We start from the raw sequence: 27960 nt of genomic DNA, 5'->3' as shown, positions 1-27960 counted from the left end.
TCGATAGGGGGTGCCTGATACACAGCAAATGTATGTTGAACATTCACTAAGTAAAAAATAAAATCAAGGTCCCTATATTAAACAGTCATACTTGCAGCCCTTTTTGAGACAGTTTTGTCCAGGAGCCTAGGCTAGCCCCAAGCTCAGGATCTTTCTTCTTCGGTCTCAGTGCTTGGATTGCAGATGTGTACCACCAGGCCTGGATAGGCACCTCATTTTCAGACTTATGTCTTCATGCTCTCTATGGTGTACACATTAGCTTGAAAGAACATGGAGGGCAGAATTCTGAGTTCTAGTGCTGTCTTGAGGAACGTGAGTCAGGACTAGTATCCGAGAGCCCACAGCTCTCTGACTTAGAGCTAACATCTCCTGAACACCTACCATTGTATTATCATCCAATTTAATAGTCACAATAATCTTCAGTGGAAATCAATGCTCTTGTTTCAGAGAATAAGCTCAACAAAGTAGTCTTTAGCTTTGTGTTACAATGTTAAGAGATGGGATAGCCTGGGCTTGGGTCCAGCTTTACTGGGCTCTGAAAGTCCTTGAATGCTCTGTGATGCTAGGGGCCCACCCAGTTTTCTGGGTTAGAAAACTTGAAAAGAATGTTATGAAACAAGCCTGTAATTTTTGGAGCAAAAAAATGGGGTCTTTTGTTATTTAAATAGGAACAAGGGCTGATTTGGTGGTCCAGCCGGTAATGGCATGTGCTGCCAAGCCTGGTAATCTCAGTTGTATCCCTGGAATCCACACGGGGGAAGAAGAGAACCAGCTCCCACACGTTCTGCTGTGAGCCTGCATGTAGCCGCACCCTCCCATACACGACGGCCAATCAACAGGAACAAGGTGATGGGTCTGCTGCTTTGAATGGGGTTGGGTGTCAGATGAGCCGACACCTAATACCATGATGTCCACAAAGGGAGGTGCTCACTCTCAGCACCGTTGCCTCCGTCCCTGCTCAATTCTATCCATTTGTGACTTTACACCTTTGACTGGAAGTCCTCTCAAGAGAAGCACTGATCTTTGTGATCACGGCCCTAGAAAGAGATAGGGATGGGAATCTTGAGACAAGAACCCATAACGTCTTCGTGAGGAAATCATGAGTGTCCAACTTTAGAAGAAGGCAGATTGTGATTTGGGACAGAATCTGCACAGCCGTCTTTGTAGACGGGTAGAGGATTCACGCCATGTGTTCCAGAAAGCAGAGCTATGACTGAAGCATAAGAAAGCAAAGAGGCACACAGAGAAAAAACCCCAAGTCAGTGAACCCTCAGGGGGAGAGGCTGGCAGGACCCTAACCCTGCTCATCATTGCCCCCAAGCGTCTTTGTTGGAGGCTCTTGACCACCGCCACGTGCACCATGAAAAACACATTCGCACATCTTGACACAAGTTTTCTCTTTTTTTTTCTTTAAAAGAAATTACTGTATTTTTAAATTTTTTATTAGATGTTTCATTTTATTTTATGTGAGTGCTTTGCTTGCGCGTATGTATGTGTACCACATGTGCCTGGAGAGGCAAGAAGGGAGAGCAGATGCCCTGGAACTGGAGTTGGAGGTGCTTATAGACCACTTGTGGGTACTGGTAACCAAACTCGGGCCCTCTGCGAGAGCAGCACGTGCTTTTAATCACTGAGCAGTCTCGCCAACTCCAACCCAAGTGTCCCTAAAGCAATGCCAAAAGCGTATGTAGCAATTCTTTGTTGGATGGAAGGTGTTTTACCACAGAAGGGGGTGGGGGGGTTGGGGATGGGATGAGGCAGAGAAGCAGGGGGATGCATGTGGACTGTTTGGAGGTTCCATCAAGGAATGGCTTTCTCTGTCAAGGAAGCTCTTCAGTTTCGACACAGACTTCCAGCTCCCAGAGAAATACATGTCCGCTGTTCAGAAAGCCACTCCGTCTGGGGTCCTCTGTTCTTAGAGTCCAAATGGACTCTCCGAGAAATAGAGATGGAGGAGCTCAGGGTTCCGAGGGAGCACTTCCTGCAGGCTGGCGACAGCACTGGGTTCCGAGGGAGCACTTCCTGCAGGCTGGCGACAGCACTGGGTTCCGAGGGAGCACTTCCTGCAGGCTAGCGACAGCAGTGGGTTCCGAGGGAGCAAGTTCTGCAGGCTGGCGACAGCAGTGGGTTCCGAGGGAGCACTTCCTGCAGGCTGGTTTGCATTCATGCCATCATTGAATTCTCTCCAGCCCAAATGCACACATTTTATAGAAAGAGAGGCAGAGACATAGAGAAATGTGGTATCGGGGAGAGACAAGTGAGAAGAGAGCTGGGATCACTAATCTCCTGCCTCTGAGCTCATGCTCCCAACCATATGCAACCCACTAGCTCTCACTCAGGGCTGCCTGGAGCCACTGGAAGCAAGGGCGATGGTACCTGAGCTTACCCAACCCCACTTTCCAGTTCCTGACAGGAAGTTTAGGGTGAAGCAAAGGTCCAAAGGTTTGCAGTTGAGCAGTCCTGATCAGATGTGGCCCCTTCTACCAGGGTCTCATCTCCAGTCTCTCTTTCATGGTCCTGGTAAGCTGTCAGCTGGGTGAAATCTCTTCCCAGGAACAAGTCTTCCCTCTGGCTGGCACCAGCTTTTTCCTTTTTGCATGTAATTTCTTGGGAAGTTCCACTTTCTTGGGGACCATGGTCTCAATACTCTGAGAGCCACAGGGAGGGATACAATGTCTCCGTAGAAGATGCTCATCGCTGCCAATGGCTACAATATAGTTCTAAACTGGGTGACAGGGTCACAATTAGTTCTTTGCCTGTCCCATTCACAGCAGAGTAGCACGGCCTCCTGAGACACTTTTCTTGCTTACCCTTGACTTTGATCTGGGTGGGGCAAGGCAGGGCAGAGGGCATGCCTTTGCCAGTGAAATGTTGGCAGGGACTAGAGACATGCTGGCAGAGTTGATCTTTATCTGCTAGCTTATTGTCCTGATGCAAAGGGCACACTTTGCGAACCCCAGAAGAATGGGATGTGGAGCAAGCCACTAGCCAGCCCCAGCTGGGTCTCAGAGAATAGGTCTCACTCAGTTACAGATGTCCAAGCTAGAAGTACTTTCTTTTTGTATGCTGCGGACCATCTGCCTTTGACTCTCTTTCCATAGAAACAACCATCCCTTTGACTTGTTTCTGCTTTCTGAGGACTCTTATGATGTCATTCAGGGTGCCCTCAAACATCCCTTGCTTCATCCTCCAGACATGTCACTACGGCTGGCCTGGCCTGTAATAGCCGCTGCTTCCTCTCCCTCTTCCTGCGTATCTCTTTCCTCTTCTTTGGATCTCACTTTGTATCTTCTGGTAGCCTAGAACTCGATATCTAGAGCAGGCTAGCTTTGAACTCACAGAGATCCACCAGCCACTGCCTCTTGAGTGCTGGGATCACAGGCATGCGCCACCATCCCTAGCTTGTAATTGCTTCTTTTACCTACCTCATGCCTGCAAAAAAAAGGCCACAGGTTGTGGTTCGTTTTCTTTTCTGTTTTCTGAGTTTTTCTTTTCTTGTTTTCTTTGGCTTATGGTGAGGAACAAGGTCTTCTTTAGCACAGGCTATCCCAGAGCTCCATAGGTAGCCAATGATGAGCTCGACCTTCCATCCTCCTGTGGCTACCTTCCAAATGCTGGAGCTTACAGGCATGCACCACTGCTCCTCCTGGCTTGTATCCCATAATACCTGACATGTAGCAAGTGTTTAAAGGTAAGTGGGCCGTGTTAAGAGTAAACGCTCAATGGTGAAAGTCACGAGGATCTTAAAACATTGGGACACCTGGCCTGCTTGCCCTGGGTACACTGAGACAGCACCTAGCACAGCTGATAACAGTCCCTTCCTCTGCAGGACTCACATGGTGACTCTCCATGGATGTGGGCATCTCCCTTAGTGGCTTGCAGGATTACCTTGTGGTGGCTCTGTGCACTTCCTGTCCCCCTTGCAGTCTGTGGTTCCTCTTGTCCTATCACAGTCGTTACCTTTCTTGTTCACTTCCAGCTTCCACCAGCCTTGGAGCAGTGTGTCTTGGGCAGTCTCTCTCAGGTCCCTGGGGTACCAGGATGCTATTGTCAGCAGTTCTCTTCCTGTAGCATGACTTTGCTCCAGGCCTGCAGGCTCCTGAGGACTTATATAACTCACACACAGAGCTCTGAGGAGAATCAGAAGATGCTCTGGTGGACACCTTTCACTCCTCCCTTCTAATGAATGTCGTGGTGAATGTTCTCTGGACTCGTAGTCACCTTCATAAAGGAAACAGGAATTCCCATCACCCTTTGCTTTCCTTTCTCTCTTCTTTTTTCCTCTCCCTCACTTTCTCCCTCCCCCCCCCCCTTCTCTCTTTCTTTCCTTTTGAAATAAGGTTTCTCTGTATAGTCCTGTCTGTCCTGGAACTCCCTTTGTAGACCAGGCTGGCCTCAAACTCAGAGATCTGCCTGCCTCTGCCTCCTGAGTGCTGGGATTAAAGGTGCACCCTGTAATCCTCCTGGTTTATTGTGGGGTTTCTATCAGGCACGAGTGTCCCCAGAAAAAGTTTTGTCATACACCACCTATGGTGACCTGCCTATGTGGTGAAGGTGAGGCCGGCGTGGCTTCTGTCTGGTACGGAGCTAATTCTGCATGTAGCCATTGCAGTGACTCTCTGACTGTGGTGGCTTCCTGGGAGTAGCTGTGCTGTCTGGAGCACTAGCTCCCACTGTGTCAAGGAACTTCCTGGCTGAAGAAAACTGCAGTTCCAGATGGTCTGGTCCTGTGGAGCTGAGTGAGACTTCTACGATTCCAACAGCCAACTCTGCTGTCCGTCTGTCTGCCCCACCCTCCACCCCCACCCCCACCCCCGTGCATGTCTGTGTATTTGTGACAGCCATCTCTGCTGCTTTAAGACATCTTTCTTAGCAAACCTGCTGGGGGCAGGTCTGTCCTTTACAAGAAAACCCGTATGTGTGTGGGCTCTCATTTAGGCTGGGAGCTCAGCCTAAAGCCCAAACCGTGAATCCCGCAGGGTGAACTCCTCTAACGCTACCGCTACCTTCCCCTTGACAAGCGCTTCTCTCTGCTCTGTCACCTAGCACACACCGAAGCATGCTAGTGATGGAACTCTACAAAGTCAGATCTCAAAGGGACCGTGGTAACAAGATGCACAGTGCACAACCCTCGCAGGGAGACTCACTCCGTAAGCACAAGAACAAGAAACCCTAGCAGACAGGAGGGCGCCACAAGTCATTCCTCTGCCGGCTCAGCTTGCAGTTCTCTGTGATGTTTGTCTGTCTGTCTGTAGGTCCAACTGCCCATCCGCCTGTCTGTTCCCACCCCCCAGTGTATGTCTGTATGTCTGTGAGGAAGCGTGCTTATGATATCTGTGGTAGCCAGGGACTGGCTCAGCTGTCACTTCTCTGGCTACCTTTTCTCTTAAGACAGGTATTTTGACTGGCCCAGAATGTGCCTAGTTAGTTGACTAGGCTGGCTAGCCAGAGAACCCTAGGGGCCCACTGGTTTCTACCTCTTCAGTGTTCCACCATGCTTAGATTTTTTTTTTGACAAGTTCTAGGGAATTCAAGTCAGATTTTTCATGTTCACAAATCGAGCACTGCCTTGATTGAGACCATTTTCTTCTTTTGTTCTCTCAAACAAACAAACAAATAAACAAAAACCCAAAACAACAACAACAACAAAAAAAACAAACAAACAAAAACCCAACCGTCTATTGCCTTGAAGATTCCATAATAGCTATTCACAGTACAAAATTTAAAACTACAAAGAGCACAGAGCACTGGTTCTCAGCCTTCCTAATGCTATAAGCCTTTAACACAGCTCCTCATGTTGTGTTGAGCCCCAACCATTAGATCATTCCATTGCTACTTCAGATCTGTAATTTTCCTACTGTTACGAATCATAATGTAAATATCTGATTGCAACACCCCCCCCCCACGCGGTCACGCCCCACAGGTTGAGAACCGCTGGCATAGAGGGCCAAGTAGAACCTTGGTCCAACTTAGGTGTTCCTCCCTCGCCTGGAAGCTCTGTGGCAGTTCCCACCTATGATTCTTAGGTCCCACGATCCTGAGGTGGCATCTAAAGCTATTGCAGAGCCCTAGGCTGTGAGAAGGAGCTGTGTGTGTGTGTGGGGGGGTGACAGCCAGGATTCCAGGCCCATCAGATTGATGCCTACAGAAGGTTTGATCAGACAGCATGGGCTGGGTCGCCTGTGGCTGCCCATTCCCCGCCACCGGATACTCAGGAAATAGTGAGTTCTTGGCAGGAGGAGGCCTACAGTCTTTTTTGTCTTTACTTTTTGCCTGTTAGGTTTTATTACATTCTGTTTTCCTTCAGCTTTGCCTTGCAGTCAATTAGAGCACTTACAGGTGAATGTTTGTTTATGTATGTCATGTAGCTGTCCCTTCAGGGGTGGCTCTGTGCATCTGAGGCAGGAGGCTATGTTTGTATTTTAAACTAAGTGGAACGGGCCAAAAACCCCTCCCAGGCTGTGGAAAGTTACCAGCGAGGCATGCATTTAGAGGGCCTGTGGGTGGCTCGCCTAGCGAAAGGCACTTGCCAAGGCCCAAGCGTGGCTACCTGAACTCGATCCCTGGAGCCCACAGAAAGGTGAAAGAAGAGAGCTGAGGTCACTAAGTTGTCTTTGACTTCCACGCACATGCCGTGGCTCTCGAGCCCACACGCTTCATGCATAATTTAAAGCCAAAATAAATCTTAAAAAAGAGAAAAATCTGTGCTGGCTACAAGAGGAGGGTGGACCCTGGATAATCAGGGTGTTGGCAATTCTCTTGTTCTCCGAGATTCATGCCCTGCTTAACGACTCAGCGCCTGTCTGTGATAGTCTTCAGGTCTGCTATGCTATAGGAATTAGCTCCATCAGCCTTCAGAGTGACTTACCAGCTAGCCCCTCCAGAAATCTGAAGACATAATTCTTTTCTTCTCCGAATTTTCCATCTCTAAGCCTTCTAATTCTCCTTCAAATTTTCATCTGTAAAGTTAATGCAATCCAATAAGAAAATAATGTACTCTTGAGACGCTGACATGCTCAGAGCCATTTTATCCTGCCCTAAAGCCTGGAAAGTTTGAATTTTCCAGATAAAAAATAGTTAGAAATAATAGAATAATTCACTGTACTGTAACAATTAAATCCAGCAATTGAACACCATGCATTGGTAAATACAAGGTTCGCGACAGCTGAAAGTCTCCCATGTACTTAGAGACAGAAACAAAGTTCTAAATCGAAAGCCTCTATTCCCAACCACATCCCAAAATGTAAATAAGCATTCAAGCATGCGGCTACATATCTTTACAGAGGCAATTACAAACAAGCCTGATTATCAGTCTAGGGAGGTCTCCAGCGCACACAGTCTTATCTGTTCTGCCCCCTACTGGAAAAAGCGTGCAAGGCGGGCATTATTTCTGATTAATTTTTGGCATCATTTCTCTGCGTCTGCTTTAGGAATGCAAAGCGTGAAATTTATAGTAGCAGGTTTAATATTCCATCTAGCCAAAATGATTTTGCTACAAGGACTTTACCTTTGGTGGATATTTTGGGTTGGTTTCCCCCCACCGCCTCAAGAATATAGATTGCTTCTTCCTTTCGTGGCAACCCCCTGTCCAAATTCTTTTTAAGCTGTCACCCAACTCAGTACGTGGCAGGAATAATTTCATGCTGAGGGAAATGTATTTAATTCCACATCTTGTAAGAATAATTACTTAGCATAATGCCACTTAAAATGTATTTTTATCTGCAAATGCTAATGAAGCTACAAAAGTCTGAATCATCTTTTGAGAGAATTAGGGTATTAAGGGTGTTTCAACTCCACTCTCTTTTCTCCCTGAAGAAGAATCTAGAACCCACTAATCTGAGAGTGGACTTGCTGGCTTTGAGCTGGGTATGAGCCTGCTGACTTTGGGGACATTAAGGCACAGAGGCTTCCTCAGAGCCTTCCTAAGCTCTGGACTCAGAACTTCAGGCTTCCTGAGAAGCTCTGTTCTCACCCAGGTCATCTGAATGGCCACTGGGAGGAAAGGAGGAAGGGAGGGAAGGAGGAGGGGAGAGAGGGAGTGTGGGCCTAGGGCCAATGCAAGCCACCTACCCTAATGGCCTGTCTGGTAGCAGGCTGTGGCCCTTGTCATTAAGAATCTTATCTCTTTGATCATTGGTGTGCCCAACCAGCAAAGAGCATTGTTCTCTCTTTTGTTCTGCCCAAGGCCTGAAAGCAGTCGACAAAAGATGACAAAGAGTGAGGGGGCAATAGCTGCTTTGTGTGGCAGCTTCTTTTAAATCCCTTTATTTTGGAAAGGTTGGAGAATTACAGCAGTGTCACAAAGATTATTCGGGAAGCACCTGTCTACCCAACTTCACCTTGTGAATGTCTCACACGACTTCACAGAAATGCACACCAGCAAGAAAGAGGCTGTGGGCCACTCCAAAGGCTTTAATCTCACCAGTGTGCATTTTGCTGCCATGTCTATATTAGGTCTTCTTAGCTCTGTGACACCTTTCTCTATCTTTCATGATGTTGGGACATCTGGACGGTGCTCACCGAGTGTTTTGTTGGCTGTCTTTTGCTTGTGCAATGTTTTCTCACAATTAATGAGTGGACGACATCGGGGTAAGAATACTACAGAAGCAAGCAAGGGTTCTTTGTTGGTGCTCTGTGGAATCAGGGCCCGCTTTCCAGCAGGGCTGAACAGGGACATGTGTCAAGGCTACCTGAGATCAGGGGGCCATTGAGGAACCCAAGTAGTGGTTGTAAGGAGAGCTAGGTAGGAGCCTGAACCAGAGACACACATTTGTCTACCCTCTCATCTGCTTTCTCTGCTGTGATCATGGTAGATGGAGAATTGAGAACACTTCTTTGCTGTGGGAAGACAGCACTGTTTTTGTAAAGCTCCAATGCCATTAAGATCAGCAGAAGGTCAAGAAGCAGCCAAAGAAGGCAAGGGACTGAGGTGTGGGTGTGTGCAGCGATGTGCCAAAGGGAATGTGCTGCTAAACAACCCCTTTTGGGTCTAGTGTAGCCCTCTGTGGATTCATCAGAGCTCCAGAAAACCAGATATGGAGATGCAGGCACCTCGGTGGGTGGAAACTAGTGACCGTGCGCTGAGAGGAAGTGGGAACCATTTCTTAAGCAGTGTTCCCAGCCATTAGAAAGTGTGCTGGATTCCTGTGGGTGGGGAAGCTTTGTTAGCGGTAATGGGATCCTTAGGTACCTTTTATATTTTCATTTTGCCCTCCCCCAACCCCTCTCTAAGGGGCACCTTTCTAGGGTTTAGCATCCCTGTCTGTTTAGTACCTGTCTGAAAGTTACTACTCAGGCCTGGGACATCTGGACTTTGTTTTAGGAGCTTAGGAAATGCTTATTAAGAAAAAAGTTTTAATGAGTTTATGAATAAGTGCTCACTTGAAAAAATAAAAGAAAGATACGTAGGCCACTTTTCCCTCCTGAGAAATCTATGACCTTCACCTCAGGCTGCAGGTGAGAACCCAGCAATGGCTATGTGCACAGGACCTTGAGCTTCCTGCCCTAGGTGAACCCTGCAAGTATGTGGAGATGCTGACAGGAAGGAGTCTTCTTTTCCAAGTCCCTGAGCTCTAGAATCAGAATCATTGGTAGGACACTGGATAGTATCAAATGTATAGATGGCAAACTCTGAGACTGAGAAGCTGGAGAGAGGGTAGTATGGTTAGGCTTCTTTCTGGTATCCCATAGGTTTGAAAAATGAATATAAGGAGATTAGTCATGGCAGTGGGAATGGGCCACGTGGGATAAATCATAAACACGTGGTTTTTACACATCTATCTATCTATCTATCTATCTATCTATCTATCTATCTATCTATCTATCTATCTATCTATCATCTATCTATATCTCTATCATCTATCTTTCATCTATTACCTACCTGTCTATTGATCTGTCTGTTTATTCTTACATACATGCAAGACTGAGACATATCTCCCTAATTGATGGGACTGGTTTCATTTATTCGCTCAGTGATTACCTTTTTGTGATTACCAATTATCTATATAACTTCAATAGCATTATTTATAGTTGTCATGGCAATTTAAATTGCATTATTACGTTTTTGCACACCGAGTTGGGGAGATGGTAAAGGGCTTGCCACACAAGCAAGGAGAGCTGACTTGCTCCCTAGCACTTATGCGAGACCCTGGGTATGCTATGTGCATGTGTTCCATGCCAGTCTCGTTTAACTGACAGACACAGGGCCCAGTGAGAGGAAAAGCCTTTGAAAAGCCAAGGTGAGTGGAGCTGATTGGAGCTAGAGAGATGGCTCAGCAGTTAGGAGCACTGACTGCTCTTCCAGAGGTCCTGAGTTCAATTCCCAGCAACCACAATGGTGGCTTACAACCATCTGTAATGGGATCCAATGCCGTCTTCTGGTGCATCTGAACAGAGGGACAACGTACTCCTATACATAAAGTAAATAAATAATTCCAAAAAGGGGGAAAAAAAGCCAAGGTGGTCAGCTCCTGAGGACCAACCCTTGAGGCCAACCTCTAATTTCTATACATATACCTAAAGGTGTACTTGCATATATAAGAGCATGCATCCCTCCCTAACACGTACAAACTTCTGGTGTGTATGTAGTGGGTATATTTTAAGCAAATGAGAAGCATTTTTTCCTAAGATGAGGCAATAGCCCAGGTTCGCCTCCAACTCACCATTATGCCTCGCCAACAAGGAGGCTCTGAAGACTTACATTACTAAGGGACAGAAAGCAAATAACCGCTTTTCCTGTTAGCCAGCAAAATGGCCAACATTTGAGCAACTGTTGGACAGACTGCAAATCCATTGACCCTCACAGTCTCACCATGGAGTCTACACAAGCCCCATTCCACAGAGAAGGGAATTAAGACACTCAGGGTTTGCTGGGCAGTGGTGGCGAATGCCAGCATTCGGGAAGCAGAGGCAGACCTATCTCTGAGTTTAAGGCCAACCTGGTCTACAGAGTGAGTTCCAGAAAAGCCTGGGCTACACAGAGAAACTGTATCTCAAAAAACCAAATCAAACCAAACATGCAGAGCTCAATAAACCTGCTGCTAAGTGGTGCCCTGGGAGCCTCGCTGTAACGGATGCTACACATGTTGCTTTTAGAGCAGTTCCAGAAAAGCCTTGTGCTTTCTAGAACAGTCTGCCTCCCTCCCCACCCCTCCCCCACAGACTGTGAACTGGAGAGCTGGGAGGGATTCGATTTCTGTTCTTGGCTCCAATGGAGGCAACATAAACATCAGCGACATGCCACTTGATGTGCGTTTTCATGCAGTATTCAGAAGGAGCTTGCAGCTTCAGTTTTCCCAAGGTCCTCACAGTGAGTGCCCACAGGAGACAGCATCTGGCTGTGGAAAAGGTAGGAGTGAGATCTTCAGAAGATGTTTCAGGAGGTTTTTTTCCTCAGACCAAGTGCACTATTTTTTTTTTTTTTTTTTTTTTTCTGAGACAGGGTTTCTCTGTGTAGCCCTGGCTGTCCTGGAACTCACTTTGTAGAGCAGGCTGGCCTTGAACTCAGAAATCCATCTGCCTCTGCCTCTGCCTCCCAATTGCTGGGATTAAAGGCGTGCTCCACCACGCCCGGCTTAAGTGCACTATTAAAAAAAATACAGTCTCCATCAGAATGGCAGGCAACCCACAGGCTTTATAGAGCTGTCCAGCACTACTGCTGTGGGATGTCAGGAGCCTGCCTTGGAATAAAACTCCTGCTGGATTTACTCCTGTCTAACTTCATACCTTTTCTTGGTACCTATTAACTCAAAATATTCATCAGAACTGGGCCCTTTAAAGCAAGTACTGGTTTGTTCATGAGAGAATAAACATACTGTGCTATTAAACAGTGGCCCTGTGAAGTAGCTAGCTCTATGTCTTTATCAGATCCACAGGAAGCACACAGTACAGTTTGTATGGTTATAGATGGGAGTCTTAATTTCATGGGAGGCACCAAATTTACTTGCCTCTCAAAGATGAAAGGCCAAATTACTTTCAATTCTGAGTCAATAAAAAACTGAAGTGGCCAATGAAGCAATTAAACTGATGACGAATGTCACCAAGACTATTGTCGTGATAGTCCTTACTATTATAGTTTTATAAATCATACATAAAACTCAGCCAGATTTGGAAGTAACATGGAACTGACTTGTAATTAAGAAGCTAGACACAAGGGGCTGGAGAGATGGCTCATTAGTTTATAGCACTTGATGCTCTAGCAGAGGACCTGGGGTTTGGTTCCTGGCACTGATACATTCTTCTGACTTCCTTGGGTACCACACATACACATGGGCACATATATACACATATGCAGGCAAAACACTCATACATATAAAATGTTACAGCCTAAAAAAGCTAGATATGTATTATTTTAATATTTTATTATTAGGTAATGTATATGATGTGTGAGTATGTGTTTGTGTGTGTGTGAGAGAGAGAGGGGGGAAAGAGAGAGAGAGAGAGAGAGAGAGAGAGAGAGAGAGAGGCCATGATGTGTGTGGAAAGGTCAAAGGGCAACTCTGTGGAGCCGGGTCTCTTTATAACCTAGGTCCTATAAACTGAACCCAGGCCAGGCTTGTACAGCAAGCACTTCATCCATCCAGCCATTTTTCTAACTTAGTGCCCTTAGCATTTTAAATAATGTGGTTCAACCAATCAGAACAGTCATAAATTCCAGCTCAGGTTGATCTCTGCTACTGTGGTCAAAGCCAAACTCCCAACTGAATGACCACCCCATGGATCCAGCGCACGCACTTTCTCAGTGCATTGTTGAAGTTGGCTTAGGCAGGGCGAAGAAATCGAAAAAAAATAGCCCAACAGTTTTCAAATGGAGCACACGGCTGCTGAGTCAGCTGGAACATAGTTTATGCTAGTAAGTCCTTGGATCTCAAAGTGACTCTTATCAGACAGAATCCTTTTAATTTGGATATAGATTCCTGAGTCCAGAAAGGGCCCGGAAATTTCCAGTGAAAAGCCAGGGAAACATCTGGCCCTGCTAAAAGGAGAAAGGGAAAAGAAATTGCATTCTGGGAGGTTGGACCAGAGAAAGAAGTTTATACATGGGTCTAAATTTCCTGTGATAAGGTGATTTTGATTTCATATTCTCTCTCTGTCTCTCTCTCTGTCTCTCTCTCTCTGTCTCTCTCTCTGTCTCTCTGTCTCTCTGTCTCTCTCTTTCTCTCTGTGTGTGTGTGTGTACAGGTATGTTTCTCGAATGCTTTTCGGTTTAGTTTTTGAGACAGGATCTCTTATTGAGGCTGGAGCTCCCCAGCTCAACTAGACTGGGCCAATCAGTCCCAGGAACCCACCTGGCTCTGCTTCTCCAGCACTGGGATGGAACACATCTACCCCCTTTTCTGTTTTTATGAGACAGGGACTCACTCTAGGGTAGGCTGGCCTGGAATTACCTAGCCCAGGCTGTTCTTCAACTCTTGGTAATCCTCCTGTCTCCTCCCAAGTGCTGGGATTACAGGTGTGAGCCACCCTTCCTGGCTTCTGTGGACAAATAAGATGTGGTAGTCTGTACTCAAAGATCCTTTTCTCGTTACCCTGGCATTAAGTTTTCCAAAGTCAGTGTCTATGAAACATTTTTACCATGACCCTAAATAAGAAACAGATCTTAGTCTTGTTAAGGCAGTGTCTTTGCTATGTAGCCCCAAGCTCATGATTCTTATGCTTCTGAGTGCTGGGATTACAGATGTGTGCTACCATGGTCTGCAAGAGGTAAATTCAATATTGCAACTCAATCCATACACTTAGATGTAGATATTAGCAGCTACATTTAGTATGTTATACATACCCATATGCATATACGCCCAGTGAACTGAGTTTTATAAAATACTACTACTTCACGCTCGCTCAGGTGCACTCTTATGGTTTCCCTCTATCTCATTAGGAAAAGGCTGGTTCGTTCTTCCTGTGCTGACTTTATGATCCACAGGCTGACATCACCCCACCTTACATACGGAGAGGCTGTCCTGGCCAAGGGAGCTAAGTGCACAGGTTAGTGGTTCATGTTCTGATTGCCGAGAGATAAGCGGTGGTATCAAGACCAGGCATAGAAGATGAATATGCTCTGACTTAAAACTCAGCAAGTAAGAACCACTGAGTGTGAGCCCTTTCAACCAGCGAGTCACACTGTCTTACGTGAGCCTTCCTCTCCACCAGAGAGTCACACTGTCTTATGTGAGCCTTCCTCTCCACCAGAGGGTCACACTGTCTTATGTGAGCCTTCCTCTCCACCAGAGGGTCACACTGTCTAATGCTAGCCTTCTGCTTTCTGTTTTTCTAGCTGCACATTATTTCCTAAAGATTTATTTTTATGTGTATTGCTGTTTTGTCAGCATATATGTAAGTGTACCATGTGCATGCCTGGTGTGAGAGGTTAGAGTAGGACATCAGATTCTAGGGACTGGAATTATGGATTGTTGCAAGCTGCCATGTGGGTACTGAGAACTGAACGCAGGTCCTTTGCAACATCAATTGTTCTTAATATCGGAGCCACCTCTCTAACCCCAGATCTTTCTTTTTCTTTTTACAAATTTCTTCTACCTGTTTTATTTAACTCTTCAACCAAAAGAACCCGAGTGTTTAGGGAAAAGAATCACCTTCTACTTAATGAGCAATTCCTTAAAAGTTACTTTAGGAACCCATTGCTACAGCAACTTCAAAGGGTACCTGGTTTTGTGTATTAATTTTTTAAAGTACCATTGTTAGTGCAACGATCTTATAATGCTTTCTTTTTACTTTCAAAGCTGATCTTGACGGTAAGAGGATTTGGGTCCTCAAAATCTTCACCATTTCCACTCTTGTAGATTTGGGGTTCAAGACTTGGTATAACAACAGTGTCATGGGGCCTTCTTGTCTTTTGGATACTTGAGGTTCTGGGTAGTGGGCAATTCACCAGGACCGAGAATTCTGGTCTGATTTTCCAAACGGTGTGATCTCTAGTTTTCAGCACTTTCACAGATAAGCCACAACTGCAAGTATTAAAGTTACTTCCAGTGGTTCAGCCATTTAAGGGAATAAATATTTCATTTAGTAAAGGAAATTTAAATTTTCCACCTTAAAAATAATTCCTCACAAAATAATCCCTTTAAAAGCACCACTTCTAAATAGATGATAATGTTGATAAAAAAAGACAAAATTCATAATGTCTATTTTTTTAGTGTGTAATATGCAGTCTATATCAACATAAAGACTTGATTCCAGGGCTGGGGCTGTGGCTCCGTGAGGGGAGCTTGGCTCTATTACATTTGGTCTACTGTACTTTCCTTCCTCTAACAAGACTTACACCAGACATAACATAGTTCTGAGAGGATGTGCTCCCAGCTTTGGCTTAGGTCTCTGACGTTGTTGTTGTTGTTGGTTTGTTTTACATCTGAACTTACGACTTACCATATCCTCCTGTAAAGACACACGGACAAAAGAGCCAGTGTTTGGATGCTACAAGCTGAGCACAGCCCCTGATCTACATGCTGGTCTTTTGACCGTTATCTTAAAATGAAGCAATCTCAGCAGCTGAAAACTTTACGTCTCTTCAAAATATCTATGATTGAGAGTTAGTTTTCAACCCATAACATATTGGTCCTGCCAGAAAGTTGCCCTTTCGAGGCCAACAATTGCTGGCTTCACGTTCCTGGTGTGGGGACCTCTGTCTGCCCTTCCCATCAACCAGCATTTATTTTTTTAACAGCATGAGCTAATCTTTCTAACCCTTGCTGTGTTGGTGAAGTTACTTCTGTTTTTGCTGAAAAAAAAAACAAGACAAACAACAACAGCCTTTTCACGATACGTCCAGGTTAGCGTGCTTCCTACAACCAGGTAAGCCCATCACACTACTCTCTGGGCTTTGAAAGATATCACCCATGCTGATCCAAATCAAACAGGCCTTTGGAGAGGCCTGGCACTGACGTCTTCATTGAGCACGGGCGCAGCTAAGCCTCCACTCCTTGTTTGCTCTGCAGGGCTGTGCCAAGAGCCTGGCTTTTAATGTTCCCAGCATCCTTGGAAACCTCACTTGTTTGGCGTGCACGCTTAAGAATGGTTTTGCATCCACAACAGAACTTGGGGATAAGTGAAAATGTTGTGAGTCTCTCAGGGGTCTGGAATTACTCCCTTCACCTAGCCATAGCACTCAAGTAGTTCAGAATCTTATTACCTTATGATAGTGCATTTGTAAAATTATATCAGAAATAGAACAAAAGGATTTACTGTAATAGGATTCGTTTTTTTTTTAACCTTTGAAATTGAAGTGTTTTTTTTTTCTTCCCAAATATTAAAAGCACTCATTTTAACTGCTGATGGATATTAATGGGAAGTGTGATTAAGGAGTCGCAATGTTTAACTTTTAGTATGTAAATATAACAACCTACTCTTCATATCCTAATCTGATGACACCAAGTTATCAGCAGAGTATAATAACTTGACCCCCCCCCCAAAAAAAAAACAAACAAACCTGGCTTTAATTAAACCTCTTAATGGCTAAACATCAGAGCTTCATCATCAGAAAACACTGAGAATATGAGCAAAGTGACATTTACAAACTCTATTGTAAGCTTTCACATTTTTGAATACATTATAATTAATTTTCTTTTATTCTGGCTACAATCTGAGTAACAGAACAAAACATGTAACTTTTAAAACATTCTTTTTAAAAACAAGAGGGACTAAGCTCTAGGAACTGCGCATGCTCCCACAGCAGGAACCAGAGAAGGGTAAGAAGTGGGACGTGCTCAGTGCTTTGCTAGTGATGATGGCAGCCACAATGCCCTTGTCCTGTGCCCTCTGGAGTGGGCTGGCCTTAGGGTCCAGGCAGCAGGGCACTGGAGTGTGTGGAGAGACAGACAGCTCTGCCGGCTCCTACTTCCTCCTCGGGCTAACCTCCAGGCAGAAGTTGGCTTTGTGGGGTTCCTGTAGATCTGCCAACCCATGGCACACCAGGGACACGGAGGAGGATGCTGGCCAAATCCTGTATAAGAAGCCATCTCCTCACGCCCTCCTCAGCCTCGGGGGCTGGACTGAAGGGAGCCCTTTATCTGATTTTATGCTGTTATGCTCCAGCCAAGGAAAAGCAATAGCAAGTTAGGAAAAGCAACTTTTGCTTCACACAGGAGAAAGGAAAAGACTTTTCCAAGTTGCTGACTGGGCATGAAGGTTAGCCAAGGCTAACCATCCTTAAATAATACTTCCATTGGAAATTTTTTCATTTACCGATGGTTTTAAGGAGTTTAAATAGTTGTGATTTTATCTGTCTCATGCTATATACATTATTGCTTTGTCAAAGAGGTCTAATGTCACTGCTATACAAATGTCAGATAAACTATATGCCATGTGCTAATACGACTCATGTGCAAAGCACACTCGGCAGCGGACATGCCTACTACATGCTGATACACATTTAAAAGGTGTTCTCAAAGAGGCCTCGGCTGCTCCTTGTGAGCCTAGACAGACACTGTTCCTTTTAAATAAATACCGTGTGTATACATAGAGTCTCAGATGAATAATCACACATACAGGATGTTCGGAAACAAACACACTCAAGAATTGGTTTTTCTGAACCAATAAAGGCTCTCTGAAGAAATGCTTGGATGTTACTGCCCTTCTCTCCCAGGAAAGGGAAAGGCGGATATAACCTCCTATCATTTCTTTGGAACCGTAGACAATTTCCCAGTGCTTCCTCCCAGCCTCACACCGCCCTGAGCTCCAACAGGTTTTTGTTTTAAGGTGAACCAGGTTTCTGGCTCTTCCCTGCGGAGAAGTTACTTTCAAGTCAGTGAAAGTTCTTGGCCCATGATTAAAAGTCTTTGCCAATTAGTACTCAACAACTTCAATTCGGTTTTTTCTGGTTCAAGATGAGCAGGAGCCTAATAAGGCTGTGATAAAAGGGCAAAAGGCACCGAGAGCCAAAAGCGGATTAATGAGCCCCTCCATGTATTTGTCTTCCTAACAGCTGAACTGTTACAACTATTGACACTCTTCAAAAGGTTCCGCTCTGAACCCTGTCCAGGCACTGCAGGCTCCAATGGACATCTTCAAATCCAGAGAATGGAGGAGCAAGAGCTTCCCCTGTGTGATGCCAAAACCAACAAAGCCCCACGGATCAGGTAATGAAACTTCAGCTTTCCCCCCTTTGAGATTTATTTACTGGCAGCTGACAAGGGGCAAATTCAGCTCGAATTGTGCAGTCAAGGCCCTGTCAAGCTTTTAGAGGCACCCTTGACTTGAAGCACCATCATGACTGGCATTTCACTCAAAAGCCCTCGGCACTGGTCCTTAACCGCTTATGACATCACAAAGGACACTCCGGACAGATGCCTACATGGCATCCTGCAGCATTTTAAAAGAGAATTAGTGGTTTTAATTATGGTCGTGGTATGAAAGGGAGCCATGCAAGCTCCACGGGAGACCTTTGATCAGACCCTTTTGCTAGTACAATGCCACGGAACTGTGACTATTCCTGGTAAGGGGCCTTTTCTTGCTGAATGACTCACCAGTGATCTTTGAATGCAGACAAGCTTCTAGCCCTCCCTCTTCATTAGTGAGCATTTCTATACAGGGGCCTATATAGTGCTCGGAGTCTAGGAGCTATACAATCAGGGGCAAAGAATCCCTACAGATTCTGGCCTCTACTTAGGAAGTGCTGAAGGACTCTGAGTGACTTTATTCATTAAAACAGGTTGCTATTAATTAACTGTCATAATAAAATAAAGAGCTATTATTATCTGCATTTCTTGCTACGTTCTCTTTAGTAATATGTATAAAAGATGCCTGAAACAGAAATGAATTTATTGAACGACGTCCTCACCCCCACTCTCGCCCATGCCCCTTTGTTCATCTGGGCAGCTACTTCCTAATTACTAGGTCTAGATCTGTGAATCCAAAGAGAAGGACAACATAAATATGAAATTAATTAAGGACATATAAAATGCCCTTTTAATTTGCCCATTTCTGCAACAGAAATGAGAGAACTTGAAGTTAGCTTTCCTTTTCATGGGCTGCAGAACTAAGATGATAAAACTCAAAGTTAAAAATAAAAAACCAGGTACTTGGTATATAGTATAAAACTTAAGACTAAAATAGTTATAGTTAACAAGGGAAAAAGGAATTGTAATGAGGTATATAACAAGAATTGTTTTTCAGAAACTATCTCACTTGCAGGAAATAGAAAATGACTTTGGTCTGCAATATTTCTTAAGAATTTACCCTTGGATCCCAATAAGCATGGAGACATGTCTCCAATGTCTGTGGAGACAGTTCCTTCTCAGCTAGAACCTACAGTCAGTTGCTCTGAGGACTACAGATGTTTTTGCATGCTTCTCATGGAAATGCTAATTTGGCAACGTGAGATAAACAGGATTTTGCATAAGGCCTGCATTTCAGCCATTAGCTCGTTTCTGCTGCACGTGACACTGATATCCAGGAGATAAATGAGATTTCTACTTTTTTGATGCAGCTTCTGTACTTGAAGGAAAAATTCTTGGACTTCAGAAACTTTGGGAGCAGAGCGGTAAGCAGGGCTACCACACTTTGCTGGCTCAGACCTTTTTTATATTTCTTAGACTTTGCAGTTCTCTTCTTAGATGCTTGAGAGCAGCTATAATGTCTGCTCGCTGTGGATCATTTTGTGCTTTCTGAGTGTAGAGATGAAAATGTCTGATGGCTTCAGACAGCAGGACTTCAGGGTCTATGCCGGTCCCTGGAAGGCGTAACATGCGCTCACAGGCAATGGCATAGTTCTTGTGCCAATTCACTGGGTGTTCCTCTTGCAAGTACACAATCTCCTTATAAAGCTAGAAGACAGCAAATGTTGGGATTCCATTGTTATCTTGGTGAATTTCCTCATTTCAACACCAGAAAATAGAGAAGAATTAATAACACAAGGAAAAAAAAATCCAAGCAGCCTACAGTAAAAATCTAATCATTGCCAGGCCATGCAGAAAATGCAGGGATGCTACGTAATTACTGCAGTCGCAGGAGGCAAATGTGCCCCATCTGAAACTGCTTCTGGGGCTTCGGATGCTGCAGGACCCCGAGACACACTGTGTCAGGACAAAGCGCTCTTCCTCCAGAAAGATGTTCTGGGAAAGGATTTAGTTCTAACTGGAGGAAAGCTATTTACTCAACAGGCCGAGTGGCTAAACCTCCAAATTTAGCTGCTGGGGGGAAAAACGCAGCTTTCTTTAGTAGATAGTGTAGAAAAAAGAGCTTGGCAGAATTAAACTTCTGTTTCAAATTATTGACATGGATTTCTCTCTACAAGAAACAATAGCAGCCTTAGCAACAATACAATCCGAACAATCCCATTGTTATCAAGTGTTCCTGGCACAACAGAATCAAGAGTTCCCTAAAAGGGCAATTCTAAAAGTCTTCAAAGCACCCTACAACTTCCCATCTTAACAACCAAAACCTTGCCCATAGAAACTCAGAATTTTGGATTTCCCAACTGCAGAGACAGGAGAAGCAGTAATAATTTAATAATAAATTAAAGAAAAAATTGTGTGTGTGCTCACGAAGCCACATGGGCACAGGAGTACCACGGGAGCACCACAGTGCACATATGGAGTTCAGAGGACAGCTCTGGGGAGTGAGTTCTATCTTTCAACTATTTAGGTTCTGAGGACTAGACTCTGCTCATCAGGTTTGGCAGCTGAGCCATCCCACCAGTGGTCTAGAATTTTTGATACTGAATTTCCCAGGGGGAATGTATTAACATTTTACAAGGGGTTAAGTAGAGACTAGTTAGTAAAATAGAACAAGATGCCTCCTTCCTTAGGAATTTCACTGTGAAGCTAGCACTGGGTAACTAGGAGTGTTCCTTAGACTCAGGATAGACCAGAGCAGTGGTCTTTTGACTAGGGCTATGTTCACAATATCATATAGTCGAAATGGACCAATTAGATCGTCTTCTTCCTTATCTCCTTCAAAGCAGCCAGATACGTGTCTACTGTAAGAGAGTGTTCTTGTCAAGAGCCCCCAGCCTGTGACTGCCCTTTGGAGATGTAATAACCCTGTCAGTCTCGCAGCTCCTTTCAGAACAGTTTCCTTTATTCCTGCACACTGACGACTCACAGTTGACATTTAGGCTGGAGTGGGCCTAGACTCTGACCCTCTTGGCTGCCAGACAGAACTCTATAGGCTGCCTTTAAAAACTGAATCCCTCACTGTCCCTGAGTGGGGTACCCTGGAGGGCTCTGCCTTTGCCCCTGTAGTTACCTCCTTATGGCCCACCCTCCCTCCTTCCCTTTCTTGATCTACCATCTACTTGGCTAGCGCACCCTGATATTCCAGCATGGCACCTCGTGACATCTCTTCCCAGCACTCAGGCTCATGCATCTCTGTCCCACAGCACCTCTGTCAGCACATGTAAGTATCATCTGTGAGGGAAGGGTAGACCATGCTCAGCATCCTTTCTGGAGCCTGCTGCCTTTGTGATCGCAGGGACAACACTGTTTCTAATGCACTGTGCAGTGTTGCCTAGGTGCTCAACAAATGCCGTGAGTAAAGAACGAATAAAAGTGAGTTAATGTTCAAAACCTAGGAGCAAAGTGACTCACAGGCTGGACACCATGCTGCTTTAACCCAGCAGCAAGCAAGGGTACTGGCTGATGGAACCATGGAGCCCAGAAAGGGGAAACTTGGCTGCTCATACACACAGGGCTAAGCTCGGTGTGCACGGGCCCTTACCTGGATGTATGCTTCCACATGGCAAACTGGCTGACTTCTTAGTAGTGCCAGTGCTAACACTATCAGACTATCTCAGGCCAATGCTAAAGACCATATAGGAAACCAGAGCTTTGTCAAAACAGTGCTACTGCGAGCCTCTCCTCCTTTCTGAGGAGGGTGTAGCGATGTCTTCTAAAGGTGTGATGGGCTTCCCGAGGCTAGTCAGAAGTCAAAACTCTTTCTATAGCTTATCTGTCCCCAGGACTCCTATCATTTCATGTGTAGCCAATGTCAGGTTAGCATTGAGGGTGACATGGCAGAGCTTGGTCTAGTAAAGCCATTATGCAAGCTTCCTCCTGGTGCTGCAACAAAGAGTGACAGACGCTTGCCTAGAAATCACAGGTTCACTGTCCTGCACCTGAGATGAGAGGCTGAGGCGTCCATCAGTAGGGCTTTACTGCTTCTGGAGCGCTGGAGAATCTATTCCTTCCCTTTCCAGTTTCCAGACCCTTCTGCACCTGTAACTCAGAGTCTTCCCTTCGCCGCCATGGCTCCTGGATACCACTTCCAAACCTCTCCTGGTTTCTCTTTTGGAAGGCTCCTATGATCATAGTGAACCAAATGGGCTAATCCAAGCCTGATCTCAGGTCCTTTAACTCAACCACACGTGCCCTTTGCCACAGAAGGCAGTGGGCCAGGCACTGTGGGGGAGGGTGTCATTCTACTTACCATGACCCTTAGCTTCAACACTGTTTGTGACACAACTGAATGCTCTCCCCATGTGTACTGCTAATGCTCAAGACAACCTGGGCATGAGAGGGTAAAAGATTCCATTGCATGCCCTGTCTCCGCCCCAGGCGCTTCCACCTCCCAGTTGATGCCCTGCAACAAAACTGAAACATACTTTATATGCATGCGTGTAGAGTTGTGCTTTCACATCTGCAGGAACTGCAGCAGACTCTGCCAGACTGAAGATGAAGAATGGAGTCTTCATTCTGTGGGTGGAGGAAGAACCCTCATTAGAAACATCAAGATGGGGAATGGACAAATTTTTGTGTGTGCATTCTTCATTCTCTCATGTTCATGGAAATTTACTCTGAACCAACAGGATCCAAAAGCCCCCTAGGACACAGCGGCACTCATGCTCAACACTAAAATGTTTTGGGAAAAGGCTCATCACTGTGTGGTTCCCTGAAGGTGCCCGTTGCTGTTATGGAAGAGCAGTCTGAGACAGGGAGCATTGCTGGGCTTGCCAGTACATCCCTGAAGGTACCTGTCACCGGTGGCAGCTATGTCATGGGCAACCAGTTCTATAAAAAACTGGGTAGACATTCTGAGCACCCAAACATCCAAATGGTATTCGGCACACCAGTTAAATCAGCGCCTGCGCAGGTAGTGTCCTGCTTCCCTCTTTCACATGAAGTCACTCTGCTTTCCCAGATTCAATCACAATGAACAACTGTGCAGAGAATTTTTGATCAGATCCTCAGTGCATCTGTTTGCCCCTGTAACTAGACTGGCAACTTTATGCCACTTTCTAACTTTTTCAAAAAGCTCTCTGATACAAATTACACTACAGATATTTTGCAATCTTTATATTGGAGTTATGTTTCTTTCTTTAAAAAGATTTTTATTACTTTTTTTTTCTTATTTATTTATTTTGGGTGTGTGTGGGGGCGGGGCACAGGGCTATACATGCTACAATGTAGAAGTCATAGGACAACTTGCAGGAATCAGTTTTCTCTGGCTACCATGTAGTAGTGAGGTTTGAACTCAGGCTGACACATTTGGAGCCAAGTGCACCTTTACCTGTTGAGCCATCTTGCTTGTCCAAGGAGCTATATTTCTTGGCAATTCTTAATAAATCCATATATATATATATATATATGATTTATATCCTAACTCTATCCTCAGAACATAATCTCTGGCATAGATTGGGCATCAACATATTTTTGCAGAAGGAAGAACTCCATATGTGTGAGAGACCCTGTTCTATATTGCCTAGGAGTTTTGCATGAATGGCCAAAGTTTGATTTGTGTTGGTTTTATTTTACTTTAATTTTTTTACATTTATTTATTTTGCATCTGTGTGAGTCTGCAAGCTGTATCTTAAATATGGTAACTAGAGGACAATTTATGGAACCTGTGGGTTCCAAGGATCAACTCAAGTCACTGGGCTTGGCAGCAAGTGCCTTTACCCTCGAAGCCATCTTGCCGGCTCCTGTTGGTTGATTATTCAAAAATAATGACAGAGACCAAGAAAAAGCAGCAGTGCCACCAAGAAGTGATCCATCTGGAACAGCGTGCCTCTCTCTGTGAGCAGTCTCTGTGAGTAGCGGGTGATGTCTTTTCATGTAGTCTGCTGTGACAAACTGTGCTCCATGAGGGCAGGGACTGTCACCGTCCTGTGTAGCTTCTGGCCTGGCACACCGCCTGGCCTCTGTAAGCATTAGCTGAGTGTGTTAATGACAAACTGGCATAGCACGAATGGAGCCATGGCTGTATTGCCTAATTACAGAACAGAGCCCAGGAGTCAGGATGCCTCGGGGTTACACTGAGCTCTGGACTCCATCACTGTCATTACGGGCCCTTGGAAATCTGTCTGCCTCGCTCTTTTATAAAATGGAGATAACAGAGCTTCACAGGTTATTATGAAGATTATTAATATTACTATGTATTACACATGCATAGTAATACAATGTCTTGAACCAAATAGCTGTTCTGAAGTTATTTTTATTCCCACTCATCCACAGTCCCAGAACAAAAAGTACCATGGGCTATTCCTTCACATATTAAAAAACAGGCTGCAAATAATAAAATGTAGATCACTCACCTTGCTTGCCACATCTCCTCATTGGCCACCGATTCCCAAGAAGATGGACCAAATCTGTAGTTAAAAGAAAAACAGTTTCCTTCGTCGCTTACATTACAGCATGACACACAATGCCTGCTTTATAGTGTTATAAGCACTAGAAGAGGCTGGCTCTGGATGCATTGATGATAGCCACACCAAAGCTTTGCATTTTAGTAGCTGCCTCAAGGGGCAGAGGACAGAGGGGAAGAGGCTGCAGGCAGTGGGCAGCTGTTCCTGAGGCACAGGGCTTCACTTAACCCCTGCTGGGCTATGGGCTGCTTGAAGAATTCCAGCCAAACAACTGCTAGGCAGAGTTTTATAATAAAAATGTATAATAAAATTTTAAAAAATTATAGTTAAAATTTCTTATCAAGTATCTGTTTAGAGAGAATGGTGCTAAGGAACAATGTGTGTGTGTGTGTGTGTGTGTGTGTGTGTGTGTGTGTGTGTGTGTGCACGTGGCTATCTGAAGAAAATGTAATTTTTTTATTTTTTTGAGAAAGGGTCTCACTATGTAGATCAGATTGGTCTTGAACTCAGATCCTGGTGACTCTGCCTCCTGGGTGCTGGGACTTTAGGCATGTGCCACCACAGCCAGCTAGCTGTAATATTCCAGCTTCTCTGATGAATACTGGTGAGTCAGCAAGCTCTGCTGTGGTCAGCACTGTGGTGGTGTTTCTCACCGGCTCCAAACCTTTCCTAGAGCCTGTTAACGTGATCGCTCTTCTTGCACCTGAACTATAAACAATAGGCTATCTAATATAGATAATCCAGTAATGTAAAATACTTATATTTAATTGTGTGTGGGAGTATGTACATAGGCGTGCAGGTGGCTGTAGAAGGCAGAAGAAGATGTTGGCTTGCTGGAGCTAGACTTATAGGTGGTTATGAAGCCACCACAAGTGGGTGCTGGGAACCAAAGCTGGGTCTTCTGCAAGAGCAGAAGAGGCTCAATAACGCATAATTTAAAAAATCAGATAACGGGGGCAATTTATTTTACTTGACTTATTTTCCACATAGGTAAGAACAAGCCTGTGTAAAAATGTTTTAAGAAGAAATTAATAATGCCCTAACCAGTATAACAAGGTTGATGACAGACAGGCACAGGAAAGCTTCTCGGATTCAGCCTTTCTTACAGAAACTGTCTGTCTGTCTTTCCGCTCTTGTGCTGGAGACTGAATCACCCATCCCGAGCGCATGCTAGTAAAAAAGTGCTGCACCACTGAGCCACACGCTAAACTCGTCTGTGTGCTGGAAGTTCACTCTTGTGGCAAGTGTCATGGGCAGAAGAGCGCCCGTAAGGCTTAAGCACAGCACAGGAGTCCCTTCCACGGGTAGGGTGATACAGTACAGGCTGCTGGACCATGCGGCGTCATGGCCCGAAAGCAGAAGATGGCATGCATCAGACTCAGGGAGCCCATTCACCATCCCTCAGATTCCCCAGACAGGAGGGGGACAGAGACGGTCTCCTCCTGCTCATGCGTTCTGATCTGTTGTTGGCAGAAACTAATTGATTGAAAAACAAAGCCAAAAAATTAAGAAGCATCTCAAGAGCCAAGTGTGGTGGGACGGGCCTTTCATCCCAGCACTTGGGAGGCTGATGCAGGAGGGTCCTGAGTTCAAGGTCAGCCTGCATTGTAAGAATTTGTCTCAAAAAACCCAAAACGACAAAAAAGGGTATCTCAGAATGTAGCCTTTTTCCTTTTTAGACACACAGAACTGACATCTACGTAAAACACAACAGCCGCCCATACCTTTCATAGGCCTCAGTCCAGTTATAGATGGCTCTTGTGCGTTCAATCCACTCCTCTGGGTTGAATACAATCTTTGAAGGCACCAATTTGTCACAAGATCCCCATGGCCAAAGTGAATAGTCCTTTTTCCAGGTTGGGTCGCCTTCATGAATTCCTATGCAAACAAATGTTTCTTTTCTACCCAAAACAGAAGAGCATACAGTTCTAAATGTTATATTCCTTTAGTTCACAAAAGGTCATTTTGGAGTTCATAAGCCTGAGTTATTTATACACCATTTGTGAATATGTTGGTTTATTTAAATCTTTCTTAAATATAGCACATGAAATTTATTTACTGTAAAAACAAAACAAAACACTACAGGAAGGAGCAAACTGGAACCAATGAGAACCGTCTTCCTGCCCTCACCAGGAACGGGTGTGTCACATACAAACAAATGCTTTCTTTGATATCCCTTCTTATTTTACAGGTAGAGTTATAGGTCCTGGTCGGCCGCAGCCACTGTACTCCTGGTTTCTTGTCATTTCTGTGTGTATTATTTGCATTTGTAAGTCTCCCCGAGAAGCCTGGAAGCGTCCTGAGGATAGGCCCCCCCGCCCGCATTAACTCTGAATGCCACACAGCACGAGGTTAACACATAATAAATACTGGCTGGAATTAAATTAATCAGATTTGAATAACTGTTAGGAACCTGAGAGCCTACGGAAAGTTAGAAACAGAAATGGCTTAAACAATAGCTTTCTTCCAATCTGTGGTTGTTAAGTAGAAAGAAAAGAGAAAAGGGACCACCTCATTGGGAGACCGATTTGAAAGTTAAAGGCTTGGGTAACTTTGAAAGGAGACAATGGGAGTGGAGATCTTACATTTTCCCCTTATCCCTTTCTGCCTCTATGATTTAGAGAAGTTATTTAACTTGCTGTCTTCTCATCTGCCTAGTGTTCTCGGGCTGCTGAAAGCTACACGGGCATCAGGCATGCAGCTCTCCCTCCAGAGGGACAGGTCACTCTGGGAAAGACAGTTACAGCCTCACTCGGCTAGGCTCTGGGAGGAAGCCAGCAGCAGCCAGCTGAGGACCCGGATGAGAAGACCCAGGAAAGAACCCAGATCCAAATCAGCAGGGCTCCATCCTCCCTCCCTTTCCACACTGAAGCTAGCGGGATGGCCAAAGGCAGCTCCCAGTTTTCAAGCCCAAGGAGTAAGAAAGGGGTCCGGGGCGGAAGACTGGGGATGGGGGTTCCTTGTCCTAGGCATGGGAGCAATTACGTGGAAGCTGTGGGGTTAGCAGCGGTGTGGTGATGGTAGTGTGGCTGGTTAGGGACCCCAAACCCTGAGTTCCAGGGGCAGTATGAGTTCAGCCTGATGCCTGATATAGACAAGAGTCTCAGGGAGAAAGGATGCGCCTGCGCGGGGCAGAAGATGAAAGCTTTCTGGCCCAAAGTACGAAGGAAGTACGCCCTATGGAACTGGAAAAATACTGGGGCGACTGAGCTACGAGTTCACTGTGCCATGGAGTTCTGGCTCCATGTGGGGTTTACACAATTGGTCAAAGAGCAAACTATACTCCTTAGGACTTGGACAGACTCTGGATAATGATGAAAACGGATCAGGCAGGGATGTGGGGTCAAAAGTAAGCCAAAAAAAAAAATGACCTTGGTTTTACTGGCCAAAGGAAAAAACGGACCAAAAATGTTTAAGGGTACTGGTGTGTGCTC

General features: G+C 45.2%; 1 protein-coding gene across 7 annotated transcripts in view; it reads right to left on the bottom strand.

Annotated features, from left to right (window-relative positions):
• Positions 1–27960, bottom strand: part of Tmem260 (transmembrane protein 260) — a 114061-nt gene that overhangs the window by 28512 nt on the left and 57589 nt on the right. For 3 of the 7 annotated variants that reach the window (XM_030247753.1, XM_006518838.4, XM_030247754.1), the window contains 4 exons: positions 26251–26427; positions 24476–24529; positions 22547–22637; positions 16441–19769 (listed from right to left, as the gene is read on the bottom strand). In XM_030247753.1, coding sequence (XP_030103613.1) covers positions 19515–19769; positions 22547–22637; positions 24476–24529; positions 26251–26427 — 577 coding nt within the window. In that variant the 3' untranslated portion in view covers positions 16441–19514. Of the gene's footprint in view, positions 1–6868; positions 11337–16440; positions 19770–22546; positions 22638–24475; positions 24530–26250; positions 26428–27960 lie in introns of those variants that run through there. The other 4 variants (NR_132324.1, NM_001310584.1, NM_172600.4 and 1 more) reach the window with 2 other exon arrangements.

The sequence above is a fragment of the Mus musculus genome, chromosome 14 (assembly GCF_000001635.26).
Source record: "Mus musculus strain C57BL/6J chromosome 14, GRCm38.p6 C57BL/6J".
Classification (NCBI taxonomy): Eukaryota; Metazoa; Chordata; class Mammalia; order Rodentia; family Muridae; genus Mus; species Mus musculus.
The sequence above is the reverse complement of the archived record's forward strand: the minus strand, read 5'-3'. Positions and strand labels throughout refer to the sequence as shown.